Here is a 13,475-nt window from a genome sequence, read left to right on the forward strand (position 1 = left end):
CGTCCTCCAGTCTCTGTCATCTCACTCCCTCCCTCATGTATAGGTACTGTAGCTCTAGTCTTGAGGCTGGCAGACCCCCTTTTTGGGTGTTTCATTTTTGGATGGTGGGTTGGATGTGACAATTAATCTTATTGTCACAAGATGCCTTTTGATCTCCCGGCGTTAAGAATGTGGCTTGTTTTTTTTTTTGTTTCATTTCACTATGACTGTGTAAATGTCAGCATGGTATTTAGAGCCCAGGGGAGCTTTCTCTGCTGGTGTCACCGGTGAATCAGATGCGTGTTTGTGCCGACGTTGCACACATTGAGTTAGAATGCCGTCCGTGTCTCTGGTTTCAGCCTTGGCGTCATGTGATGACATCACTATTAAGGGAGGCGAGCTGGACCAGGATACGGCAGTTCATGCAAGGTTTTACCCTCTTTCAGTGGAGAGGGAGACAGGGAGAAAGACAGGATGGGGGGTGAGGGATAGTTTCATATTCTGTTTCCCTGGTGCATCCTGGGAGATATGGTTTCAGGAAATCCAAAACTATCTATCAATATCCATTCAAGCCTATCTCCTCTTTCAGACCTGGGAGTTGTAAAGAAAATGGAGGGGGGGGCATGATAGATTCGTGCCGTAAATCATACATTTCCCTGATACACCGCACACAGAGATCACTTCTTTAAAGGCTTTTCTGTGTGAAGGTTTTTATAGCCTACGGTTATAGCGTTTATAACAAGAGCAGCTTTAACTGACTGTTGGGAGGTTTTCATTCTGTGTTTTTTGGCCCACTTGAGTGTCAGATGAGAATAGACAAACACGCAGTTAATCAACAAACTGAGATCATTAGCTACCAGCTGGGCACAGCTCTGGCAGTATTTCCTCTCTGTAAAAAAAAAGAAAAAAAGAAGAAGAAGCTTTGTCAATAGAGATCTCCAATGTAAATAATACACACAGTTGCTGAAGGAAATGAAAGAAAGCTCGTACAAAAAGCCGGGTTGCTCAGACACGGAATCTGGCAGTGGCACGTTTTCCCGTACAACCAAAGAGCTTGAACACATGGCTTGGAAGAGAAACCAGGTGCAGCTCACTGGAATTAACTCACTTTCACTGCTCTAGTTTGGATCCAAACAATAGAGGAATAGAGGCTGTTCTATTTTGACAATGCGGGCACTTGTATGTTTGTATTATTAAAGTTACCCGTCTTGGGCCAATCTCTCGCACTCTCTCTCTCTCTCTCTCTCTCTCTCTCTCACACACACACACACACACACACACACACACACACACACACAGAGAGAGAGAGAGCGAAAAGACCCCATTAGAGAAAACAATTTTGTGGTTTAAGTTGAGTGCATTGTCACTGTTTGAGCACTCACAAATAGCTTCAAGCACAGCTCAGGGAACCCATCCGTTATTTATATCAATGGCTTGTTATTCACTGTGAGAGGCGGTTAATTGGGGGGGGGGGGGGGGGGGGAACAACTGAACAATGTGTGTTAATATCACTGTGAGAAAATATATATTATGGCTCAGCAATTTAATTTTTTTTCAGATTAAAATAGATATAGGTATGTTTTTTATGTTTGTTTATCTTGGTGTTAAAGTGGAAGTGAGAGAGCGAACACATTCGGGCCGTGTAAAGGAGAGGATTTAAGGTGACAAATGTTCCATGATGAACCTCTGTGCACTTTGATGTACAAGCAATAACTGATCTTCTTTACCGTTATCTGTCGGAGACAGAATAATTTCAGTTCCTTAAATGCAAGCCCAGCTTCTTTTTTTTTCTTTTTTTCTTTTCCTGGTATAGTGGATGGACTGTTACGGTCAAGGGGTATTGAACCATCAGCAGACTTCACTTTCCTTTAATTCGGTTTCCCTGAAAAAAAAAATCTAATTTTAAGGAGGAAACTGTGTGTCAGAATTCTATTTATTCCCTTGTTGCACAATGAATAGTGGGGGGAGTTTGTTGCTAAAATTAAACCATGACGAGATGACATCAACATGAACATAAATATTAAATGTATTTTTTTGTCTTATCTCCTTTCTAGGTGACATTTACAAAGCGAAAGTTTGGCCTGATGAAGAAGGCGTATGAGCTGAGTGTGCTGTGTGACTGTGAGATTGCCCTGATCATCTTCAACAGCACCAACAAGCTGTTCCAGTACGCCAGCACAGACATGGACAAGGTCCTGCTTAAATACACCGAGTACAACGAGCCCCACGAGAGCAGGACCAACTCCGATATTGTGGAGGTAAGAGAAACGCAGACGGCGCGCATGTTATGAGCGCACGCACGATCCATGCAAACACACAGAAAAGCACAAGCGGACAGATGGTTACAGCATTTGTGACTCATTCAGCAACCCTTACTTCTCTCTTTTGCTCTTCACACCTAACTTAGTGTAAGAAATAATTGCTCCCATAGTTTGTCGGTCTTCCCCAAGGACTTGATCACAATCTTTAAAAAAAAAAAAAAGCTGTTTTAACACTTGTTTATTTCAAGAAGAATATGTTTATTTAAATTGCCTCCTTGTGTTCTGTGTACAAGTAACACAAAACGGGAGGTAGCCTTTTATTGATCTGGACCTTTCAGACAGCCCCCCCTGTGGTGGGCAATCACCAGCTCATGCCCCTTGGTGTCTTGTCACCATTGATGGGGATGTTGATCCGACTTGCCTCGGACACATGTCGCCGGCGTGGCTCGAGGCGATGTTAAACAGCGCCGTCGGGCCAGCCGGTGGGCATGAAGATCGAGCAGGAAGTGATGCTGGCACCCTCCAGGATCCTTGAGCTCTCAACGTGAACCTGTTATGCAACATTCACACTGTAGCTCTGACTAACTCGGTGGGCCACACACACAGACACGCATGCATTCATGCAGAGATTATGCTCTTACACTCACACTGTGCTTGCTGATTAAACTGTTCCACAAGGTAATGTTGAATCGATAATGTATTTCATCTGTGTGAAAATATCACATGCAGTACAGTATTGTGTAAAGCACATTATGCATATATATTGTGTTAAATATGCAAATCTAGATGTCAATTTCCATTCCTGGAACATAACATGTTTTTTTTCTTTAGATTTTATTTAATGAATAACAAATAATTATAATAATAAATCCAGCATGTACAATTTTGGCAGTTCAGTGTTCATATAACTGCCCATATGTATTCCCTTGTTGCGTATGCATGCTCACTCTTTAATTCAACAGGCACCTGATGGCAGCGTAATGTTAATTTGTTCAATTCATGCAAAACAGTGTGTCTTTGTAAGCTCAGGAATGAAAAAAAGACCCGAAAAGGAACGTGGGGATTGAGATATAATGAATGTATACCCTTAGAACACACACACACACACCTATGGAGGTGGCTGGCCAGACAAACACAGCATTAAAATAGCATGGACATGTTTTCCTCTTCATTCATATGGGTGTTGCTGGGCTTGTCGCCCGCCCACGGGTGGACAGGCCCACCGGGAACCGTCCTGCGATTCCAGATGGCACTCTGCACCTGACTACAAACCTTTTGAATTCATATCAAATGTCCTTTTCTGCTTTGGAAAAAGACTTTGCCTTACATTTTCCCCATCTTTTTATATAATTACCTCTTGCCGTATCATATTCGGAGGTTAAAAAAAACGTGTGTATTTATTGCTTTTGTTCCATCACCATTTCCGTTCGGTGCAGTCAAATATGTAGCGTGTTAATGTAGCTCATACATCAAAGGCTACAGCACTCAACATATGGCTTCCCTTAATGATGAAAACAAAGACGATGGACTGGGTGCATTATCATGGACACTATTTAGAAGCACAGATAAATCCACTAGAGACAACATAACAGCGCATTCTTTTTTTGCAGCGCAGTATGTGCTCTTATTACCACCCTATAATTCATATTATTGAGGCTTTTTTTTTAATTGTTAATGTGGCCATAACCTTGTACGCTTCGATTATTTTTTGAACATGAAATAATTTTTGTCATGGTTATGTGCAACTCTAAAACGTGAAATAATCAGTAACGCTGTTTACATCGACGCTGTGTCCCAAAAGTTTGAGTCGAACCAGAAATCCACATGAATTACCCCAGTTTCTGCAAAATTAGTCATATCCAAGGATATCAAAAGGGATAAAAATATATCTAATCCTTTCTGCATTATATCATTTACATTAACCCGTCTAGCATCCACTCATATCCCCCGTGTGCCCGTAAGCGCTGACATCCTTTATGCACCGAGCCCTTCAGCCAGTGTAGAGTCGGTGTATTACCCTGCCCCGGCTGAACCCGTGAAGAGAGTTGTCACATGTTTCAGCAAGTGCCTGTGACGAGAGCTCCCCGCTTTGAAGCTCTCTCTTTAGCTTTGTCTCCATTAGAGAGCAGAGGATGGCTAACGTGTAAACAACCGTGTCGGGGGGGGGGGGACGCTAAAGAGCCTAGTGGGGGAGAGTGCTGGAGCACTACCTACACTGTGATCCCTGGAGGACTCTGAGCGACTCGCAGCGGGAGAAATCGATCTGAAGAGGCCTTCAGCCTTAGTTGCAGCGTGCTAACGCGATTGGCCACAGGGCTGACACTAGCACGTTTAGCATGGTTGGGAGGCGGGTGTGGGGAGAGGGGAGGGAGAGGAACGCGGGGTGGGTGGGGGGCTTGGATCTCTCCCGCCGAGCCTTGTGTGCCGCTGCTTGGCTACGTCACAGGTGCAAGAACGTGGGCGGGTTGTTGAGTTTGGGGGGGGGGGGGTGGGGGGGAGGAGGCAGGAGCGAAGCGGACTTCCTGTTGAGATGGCAGGATGATGAGGAGGAGGTCAAGAACATGTGGAGGGGCCTGATTTAGAGGTTTAGATGAAATCTAGAACCTGCGCTCCCCCCCCGCAGAGAAACAATAACTCCTTAAATATGGCATCTGATATGTGACATATTTAGTTTTAAATTTGTAGGAAGCTCTCATCGTTAGAAGTACACAAACGGCATGCATCTCTCTCCCTCTGTTGCTGCTGTGCCTGAAGGTGTAGTGGGAGGAGAGGCAGAGGTAGGGGAGCGGAGCTCAGAGTGTGGGCGGCTGGCATAGAGGCCTGCTACATTAGCAATAAAGCTCTATGTAATTAGCATGTCTTTGGTTGATAATTAGCGTTGTTGAGCGAGTGGCACTGAGAGCGTTTGCACAGCCTCTCTAGCTACAGCATGTTTACAAGAGGCTGGAGGGCTTTTTCTATCGCTCCCTCGCCCTTTTTCTTCCCTTCTTTTCATCCCGTTTTTTTATTGAACGTACATAATCTCAAAGTAGATTTTTTTGCGCGCGGTTGAATCTATGGATGGGGTCAGAGAGGAGTGTAGAGAGAGATAGATTTATAGAGAGAGAGAGAGGAGTGGAAAAGAAGGTCTTGATGACTCACATGAAAACAGACTCATCTGGGAGTGACACTTCCACAAATATCCGTGAAAGCAAGAGACCAAGAAACCAAAGCTGAGCCTCTCCGGAGCACAAGTTCTAAAACAAAAGGAGCATCGCTAAGCAAAATAGTCTAAAAGTATTGTCACATGCATGACGCATGACACCCAGAAAGCCATAATAATCAGTAGAAACAGTAGAAATCCTTAACAAATGTTTTTTATTAATACTTAATTTAAGTCATGCAGCATACTGTGTTATCTAACCCTGCAGACACTCTCCCAAGAGACTGTAATAAAACATGTACTACACGCTGTTATATAAACAAGTGGGGGGGTGGGGGGGTCCCCTTAATTAATGCTAATTGTTCAAAGAGACATGTAAGCTGATCTCGACTCTGTAGCTTGATGAAAGTGAACACAGAGGCGGGTCCTCCGATCGTTGGATGTCCGAGCGGGGTCCAAATGTGTCGTCCTGGCAGGTCTTCAGTACACTCCGAGTCTGGCTCCAGATAAAACAGTCAAACACGCAGATAGATTTCCTATACTCGCTGTCTGCCAGGCCGCTTTCCTGGACATGCGAACGGCATTAGAGGAGAAATGGGAAGCCGTGTTGGGGAAACGACAAGAGAATAGATCCATCTCTCCCTTTTTTTTTTTTCTTTTTTTTTTTTATTCCTGCTTAAGAACAATCACTTTCCGCTCTTATTGGTGATTTATTATGCCGGGACGGGGGTTGTTAATTGCAATAGCACATGAAAGAGTCCCTTTCTTTCCCCTCCCGATGATGGCAGATCAAGCCCAAAAACCTAAGCGGCGCTGGCTGGTTCTCGCTGTGATTGAACGCCCCAAATCCAGCAACACAGGCGGACTGTGCCAAATCCCTGTTCCACAATGTGTTTGTTTTCCCCCCCGTTGAAACAAAGAACACAGGTTTGTGAAACAACTAAAGGGTTAGTGAGGGAGCCGTATCCCCCTCAATGCCCGGATGTACTCGAGCTTTAATGCTTTAATATTTGTGTGCACATGAAAGTGGGTTTGGCCCGTGTAGAGAGACTGCGCCGCATGTGTACGTACACGGTGACAATCGACTCCAACCCCTGCGGAGCCGACGCCATTGCGATGACCTCGGCCAGCACAGCACGTTCCGATGCCACTGGCTCAAGTATCACATGGAATGGCACATGCCTCTTGGTGCTGAGCTGACCTGCCTACCTGCCAGAGGAAATGCTGTTGGCCAATCCCATTTCCAGCAGATTAACCTAATCTGAAAGTTCAGCTCACCCTGTAATCTTAAACGGCAGCAGCGGGGGGGGGGGGGGGGGGAACTGCCTCGCCACCCATCCTCGACTCATTTCTCTCCCTTCTTTTCTCCTTTTCTCTCCCTCTGTCCTCGACTGGGAGGAAGTATTGAATGAGAGGGGGGCGGGGGGGTAGAGGGATGGATGAGAGCAAGAAAGGGAAGGAGGGAGGGGGAAGAGGGATGGAGGGAGGAAGGCTGGTAATTATTTCCAAAGGTCATTCTGTTAATGACTACCCGCTTGGCTAATGAGATTCAGCAAAGCTCCCTCACCATGTTTCACCCTGCGTATGTTTCACCCGTGAGCCGAGATGTGAGAGAAGCACAGGTGTGATTTCAGCCCAGTGACAGTCCACTGGAGGGAGGGAGGGAGGGAGGGAGGGAGGGGGGGAGGTAATATGGGGTGGGGGTGGAAATGAAGAAACATAAAGAGGAAGTAAATCAAGCAGGTATGTCTGGGAGATGGCAAAAAAGAAAAGCAGTTCACTGAACGCCTTCCATAATGTTTCAATTAGCAGTAAAACAGGATTTTCCACTCATTCTAAACACAACATAGACTAAATTGACGGATTTCAACGTCAGTTCCCGTCTTCTTTCGTATAATATTCTTGTCAGGACATCTGATCTCCCTCTCTGACGTGCCAGTGTGCTCGTGTTCTCATGCCTCCCTCTTGTGAAAACATTTTCCAGCATGTGTGCTATTCTATGTGCTTATTTGGTTTCTAAACAGCGTGGAGAACATTAGCCTTAAGGAGTTTTCTGTGTTGATCAGCCCCGCTGAATGACTTCTTCTCATGGCTCTCAAATACTGTATAATTGCTCTGGCTCGAGTGCCCTCTCTAATTTCTCCTGTACGACTTTGACATGTGTCAGCCATCCAAGAGAAATAAGGGAGTTGCATCACATCTCCTGTCCTACGCTTGTCCACGGTAATTCAGCGTGGAGACGTTTTTTTGAGGGTTTTTAGGATCGGGTGGTGCGACATGGGGTGGAGGTGAGGGGCGGGGTTGTCACGGAGATCACAGTGCCTCAGTGTTTACTAGTGACGGAGGGATCTGCGACTTGGCTTGGTTTTTTCCTAGTGAGCCGAGGATTAAGGTCTGAAGCTGCTTTGACTAAGTAAATTAACCTTCTGACATTGAAAAGCCAACAGTATCACAGTTTGTTAAAACAAAGACTCTGACGTTGGATACGCCACAGCACATCTTCAAAATATAAATAATAAGCTGCTATGAAGTGGGGTTGAGAAGTTGTATAATTGTATTTTCACACACCTTCAGTTCATACGTAATATTTGAAGCGTTTACAACAACTGTAAAGTTGCCTCTGGAAGTCAAAGAGTTACAAACAAGCCCTTAAGGTTGGTGGAGAAACCACATCCTTCAGATATATGTGAAACATCTTGTTGGATTCTACAAACAGAGGCCCGCCTTTGTCCTCCTCCTTTACCCTTCTCTATCTGTCCTCTTCGGTTTGGACTTGACGCTCTCAGATAGATACCCGTTTGTTCTAATGCATAGGAAAAGGGCGGTGAGACAAAAAAAAAAAATAAGCAGGAAGCAAAAAAAAAAAAGAAGTATCCACTTTTAGTCACTCCATTTCCTTCGTACTTCCACATAAAACTGGTTCGTTAGATGGTCTGAATAAAGCGCCGCCCCCCCAAAACAACCACAACCAACGCTCTTGTATATTTGATCTACTCTTTTTCTAATAAATGCCTCAAAAAGTGGTAGTGGGCTAAAAATAGCGTGTGGTGGAGCTAAAAATAGTTGCCTAGCTGGCGGTCCTTGCTGGGAGAGGGTAGAAGAATAGGCATGGAATCTCTCTCTCTCTCTCTCTCTCTCTCTCTCTCTCTCTCTCTCTCTCTCTCTCTCTCTCTCTCACGCTTTCACTCCCCCCCTCCTTGTGTTTGAAAAGGGGTGGGTGGGGGTTGTTTTTGAAACAGAGGAGTGAGTAAGCGAAGTATCAGAGTGTTCATTCAGCCTCCGTCTCTCTTTCTGAGGAGCGACCATGAAGAGTTGCCCTGAGCGACCACATGCATAAGACCATTGATCTGTGACCTTGCTATGCCTATAAAGATTTCATCCCTTGGATAAAGAAGTCTATTATTTGATTTACTCCCCAACACTTGAAGGAGCTTTCTGTGAAAGAGAAAATAGAGAATATATATATCTGCAATGGTATATTATCTGTGTCAATCGCATTAAGTGCATTTTAATCAGCCTTTGATACCAGTAAAAAAAAAACCCTGAGAGCGGTGACCCCCATACAAACAAGTTAGTCTCCTCACACAGCTGAACATTGTCTGCTCTAAGTTTTCGGGCGAGCGCACTAGAGCACATCTGTCTGCGGCGCCAGCCTCAGACATAAAGAGAGCAAGTTTACTGAGTTCCTATTTTATAGACGATATGCCTCTTCCACTTCTTTAGAGTGGCTAAAAGCAAGATGACAGATAATGCATATGATCTACAGGCTCGGCGTTTTATTCCACATCACACGGCCGCTGCCCAGAAAAGCAGAACCTCAGACAAGAAACTAAGTAGCACTTGGATCTCTGTCAGAGGTGTTTTTTAAGGTCAATATGCTGAAGCGGAAGTCTGAGGTACTCGCACAACAACAAGAAGAAGGTTTTAAAAATAGATTGTTTGAAATGTGCCAATATGTGGTCCCTGTGGTGCGGAGCGGTGAAACAGGCAGGCCACTTCTGAAGCCGCGCTGCCAAAAGGCAAGGCTTTTCCATTACAAAGCCCAAAACAATTCACGCCAGCCATTAAGATGAAATGATTCCTTGTTCTTTTAAACTATTTGTGGAAAATTCAGAATAATGAAGATCTATTTTTATAGATGGCATTCCCTACCCTGCCTGGAGCTCCCCCCCCCCCCCCCCCCCCCCCCTGGCCACAGCCCCTCCCCTGCCATGATTGCTGCTTTGGACAGGGTGTGGAAACTCAAGGTCACAGTATAGAGGTCAACCGGCTGGTCATTGTTACTCAAGGCCTCCCTCAGGCTCCCTTTTCCTGCTGTGGCACCGCACGATAAGAGACAGAGAGACAAAAGACGATAAGTGACGATTGGTCGGGGGGGCAAAGAAGGGAATAAAGGCGGACTTGAAATCTTACCCGTTGCCGCTCTGTGATAACTCTGAGTCATTTTGCCGAGGCTGTTACACCGTTAGTATCTGATGATGACTTAAAGTATGTAATTGAAGGCTTTATTAATAATGTCACAGTGGAGTCATATAATAACATGTGTGAATAACTGAAATCAACTGCTCAAAATGCCGTCACAGTATATAAAAGCCAGCATGAGAGGGGGGTTTTTTTTCACACACACAATTTAGTCCTCGGCGAATTGATTTTTATGTCGAATCAGAGATACATATAGACACATTTCTCTCATTTTCAATAGAGACAAATTATGCAACTGGAGCGTAGACAGGACGGAAGATGGGGTAGGTTGAGGGTGCAGACATAAGTGCCCTCTTTATCCAGTTTCACTGAGCTGGCATTGTGTCTCATAATGTCTATCTGGGTAATTATACAGTGTAGTGACTAGTGTGAGTGACCGCTTTGTTCCCGAGGCCGGGATGCTGCTGTAGCAAACAGTGTTGGATTCTGACATGTGCTTAGTGTTTGTCTATTCCATATGGGAAACACTGCACCATCTGGTATTGTGCTGTGTACTGGCTAGCTGCGGCGGTCCGTCTGTGAGTGGGCTCTCGTCTGCTCGATGGCGATTTGAGCACACGCACCGTCGCAGCGCCACCGTTTGGAGAAATGTGTCTTTCTCCCCCAATTTTTGCTCTACTTCTCACTCCTCCTTTTTTTTAATATTTGGTCAATCTAGTAATCCCCAGACAGTTAGTAATTACACAGTTAGCCGGCGTTATTACTGAACACACGACCACTTTGCCAGGGATGATGGATCCCAGGCGCCAGCCTTTGATTCCTGATTATAGTGCAGCGGGGCACCGGGAGTAAGGGGCTTCAAAGCCACCGAGTCATTGATGCATAGTTTTTCAAACGTCGCCTCAACCAGTGCATAGGGATGCACAGATGATGACTGAAAAGAAACAGGCAGGGACAGGCTGTGATTTGGGGGTCCTATTCCTCAGATTGGTAACCTACAAAATCAACCCCCCCCCCCCACCCTCCACCGTAATGCTCACTCACACACACAGACACACGCTCAAACACACCATGTAGCCATCATCCATGGGCATGCCCCTCGACATGGTCCTGGCATGTTCAAACCACGCTTCATGAAACTGTGGCCTTCTTGCCTTTGGTCTGCCATCTGCTTCCAATAAGCTAAGCCAGCCTGATCCCTCTGATGTTCCCTCCACTCTGAAAAGCAGCGAGAAAGAAAGAGTGAGCGAGGGAGACAGAGAGAGTGAGGGAGGGGGGGGGGGGAGACAAAAAAATGAGAGCAAGTAAGAATGAGCCAGACAGACAGAAAAAGAAATAGAAATAAGGAGAATGAGAGCACATCTCAAACATACTATTACCCCAAACTGTGTCGCCAGCAAGGCCACACTTGAGTGTGCTTATGGTGCAGCGGCGCTGGGGGGTCTTACTCCACAGCGGGCCCACTTCGTGACCACCTCCATCTTGTTATTTGGTGATGGGAAGGGACGGAGATGGGTTCTCCATGCTTCCTCACCCCTGCTGACACTTCGCCACGTTGCTCTTTACCAATCTGCTCTGACCAAACTGAGATCGCCAATCGGTTAAAGCGAGGGGACCCCATGTTGTGCTGTGGTTTTCCAAACTTTTCCTCTTTTGTCACCTTTGTCACCAAGGTTTTAAGGTATATTAAAAACCCTAGTTCCTCAATTTAAATGCCATTTGCTTGAAAGTTATTCCAGAGCTCTTTTATATTCCATTGTGATCCTTAAACCAGTTGCTGAATAGATTGCGGTGCATACCGTAGGTGCACCCTGTGGTCACACTCAACCTACACATATTCTCACACATTCTGGAGGCAGTTCTGTATAATTTGCACACTGTCGTTCCCTCAAACAGTGAATCAATCTGTTCTCAACCATTTTTTAACATTGTGCCAAACAGGCGGAGACCCTGTCAGGCAAAGCTGTTTATTCCAGTACAATGTTATTATATTTTAACAGCACATCACACATGATTAACCATAAGTGGCACAGTTATTAATGCTTTCATATTGTGCTCATCTGTCAGCAACCTTTTTTTTTTCCCCCACCACTTGCTGAAACATATTGCAAACCATAAACTACTGTGTTTATTGGGGGGAAAACTCTTTGTGCTCTGTTACTATACTATCTTCTTTCATAAGTCTTGGGTTTGCTCACAATAGTTTGTGTATTCTGAAGACCATACAGCATTGGAAAATATATAAAAGGCCTATTATAAACTGGCCGTTTTTGTGTCGTGTTATTTTCACTGATGCTGTCAGCCATCGGGGTTGAAGACATTGAGAAACATTCAGTAGCCTGGCTGTCGCCAATAGCCATAAACACAATATTGAATGTGTCACACCCTTCAGCCACTGCCAAGATAACTGCAGAGGGGAATGGTCAGCGATGAAGCCCTTTCCAAACACAACCCGTCAACTAGCCCGAGTCCATCTAGAATAAAGATGTACCCATCAAGCCAACAATGTTTTGACCCGGCTTCTGGCGAGAGGTTGTGCTTCTGGAGGAAACGAGGGGAAGAGGACAGAGGTATGGGGAGACGGAGACAGACTCGGCAGCAGACTGAGGCAGAGAGATGGGGGCAGAGCGATGGATAGAGGGATAGAGAGAGTGAGCAGGGTGGCAGAATGCTGAGCAGACGGATCCTGGTATGGCAGGAGCTCTGGGCAGGCGTCAGCTGTCCCTCGTAGATCCCCTGGGGCCACCCAGAATTCACACCCAAATACCCTCCACAGTTTTTTTTTTTTTTCTCAAGAGCTACATGAAGTTATTTCCCACACCCTAAACTATGAAAGGAGTATGAGGCAGGATTTTTTTTGTTCCTGCAATTAAAACATCAGAGAACTCAAACCTTTGACAGATGTACTAACACCGAGCAATATAGAATATGATTCAGACCCCCCTAACTTAGTCCTCTAGCCCCTCTTAGCCCAGCCCAGCCGGCCCAGCTGAGGGTGCAGAGCTGAAGGGTACCGATGAGACGGGTGTCTAAATATGTAGGACGCCGTGTCTATGCTGTGCCTGCTTCACACAGGCCCTGTGACAAGTCGAGTCATGAGGGAGCATCATGAAGAAGGAGTTTAATTAGGAGCAAGCCTCCAAAGGGGCCACAGAGAAAGACACAGAGCCAAGCAAGCATACACAGCTTTATGCAGTTTCTCCTCTCTGTAATACTTTTTGCTCCTTCCTCTTCTTTTGTCACATCCACTGTACTTACTCTCTGTAACATCCCCGTAGTTCACATTATAGTAGTTTGTAGCTATTTCTCTCTCTTTTCCCCCTTGCTTCATATCTCACTGTTTTATAAAAATGAAAAAAATAAAATAATATTAATTATCATGGGCAATAACATTGACGTGAACTTAAATATTGCGTTAAGAAAAGTTTAGCTTTTATGCCAGCAGTCATTTCGTAAGAAAATAATGAGCATTTCTTTATGAAACAGTAAATCCTAGTTACTTGTGAAATTGAATAATTTGAATTTGAGAACCATCATTTGGGTGAATATCTTGTGCATAGGATTTTTTGGCACAAGTGAACTGCACCAAAGTGTTTTTTTTTTGCTTAATCCTCATCCTATTAGCATATTCCCCAAAGACTCTATATCCGTGCCAGCTCCTCATACACATG

At 45.1% G+C, this 13,475-nt stretch overlaps 2 protein-coding genes across 7 annotated transcripts in view; one reads left to right on the plus strand and one right to left on the minus strand.

Annotated features, from left to right (window-relative positions):
* LOC311023251 (ras GTPase-activating protein 1-like) overlaps window positions 1-13,475 on the minus strand; it is a 389,455-nt gene that overhangs the window by 217,496 nt on the left and 158,484 nt on the right. The gene's annotated exons all lie outside the window — the stretch shown is intronic.
* mef2cb (myocyte enhancer factor 2cb) overlaps window positions 1-13,475 on the plus strand; it is a 69,949-nt gene that overhangs the window by 38,698 nt on the left and 17,776 nt on the right. For all 6 annotated transcript variants that reach the window (XM_084024966.1, XM_084024967.1, XM_084024965.1 and 3 more), the window contains one exon: window positions 2,034-2,237. In XM_084024966.1, the coding sequence (XP_083881092.1) occupies window positions 2,034-2,237 (204 nt within the window). The remainder of the gene's footprint in view (window positions 1-2,033; window positions 2,238-13,475) is intronic.

This window comes from Eutrigla gurnardus, assembly GCF_963514095.1.
Source record: "Eutrigla gurnardus genome assembly, chromosome: 13".
NCBI classification, from domain to species: domain Eukaryota; kingdom Metazoa; phylum Chordata; class Actinopteri; order Perciformes; family Triglidae; genus Eutrigla; species Eutrigla gurnardus.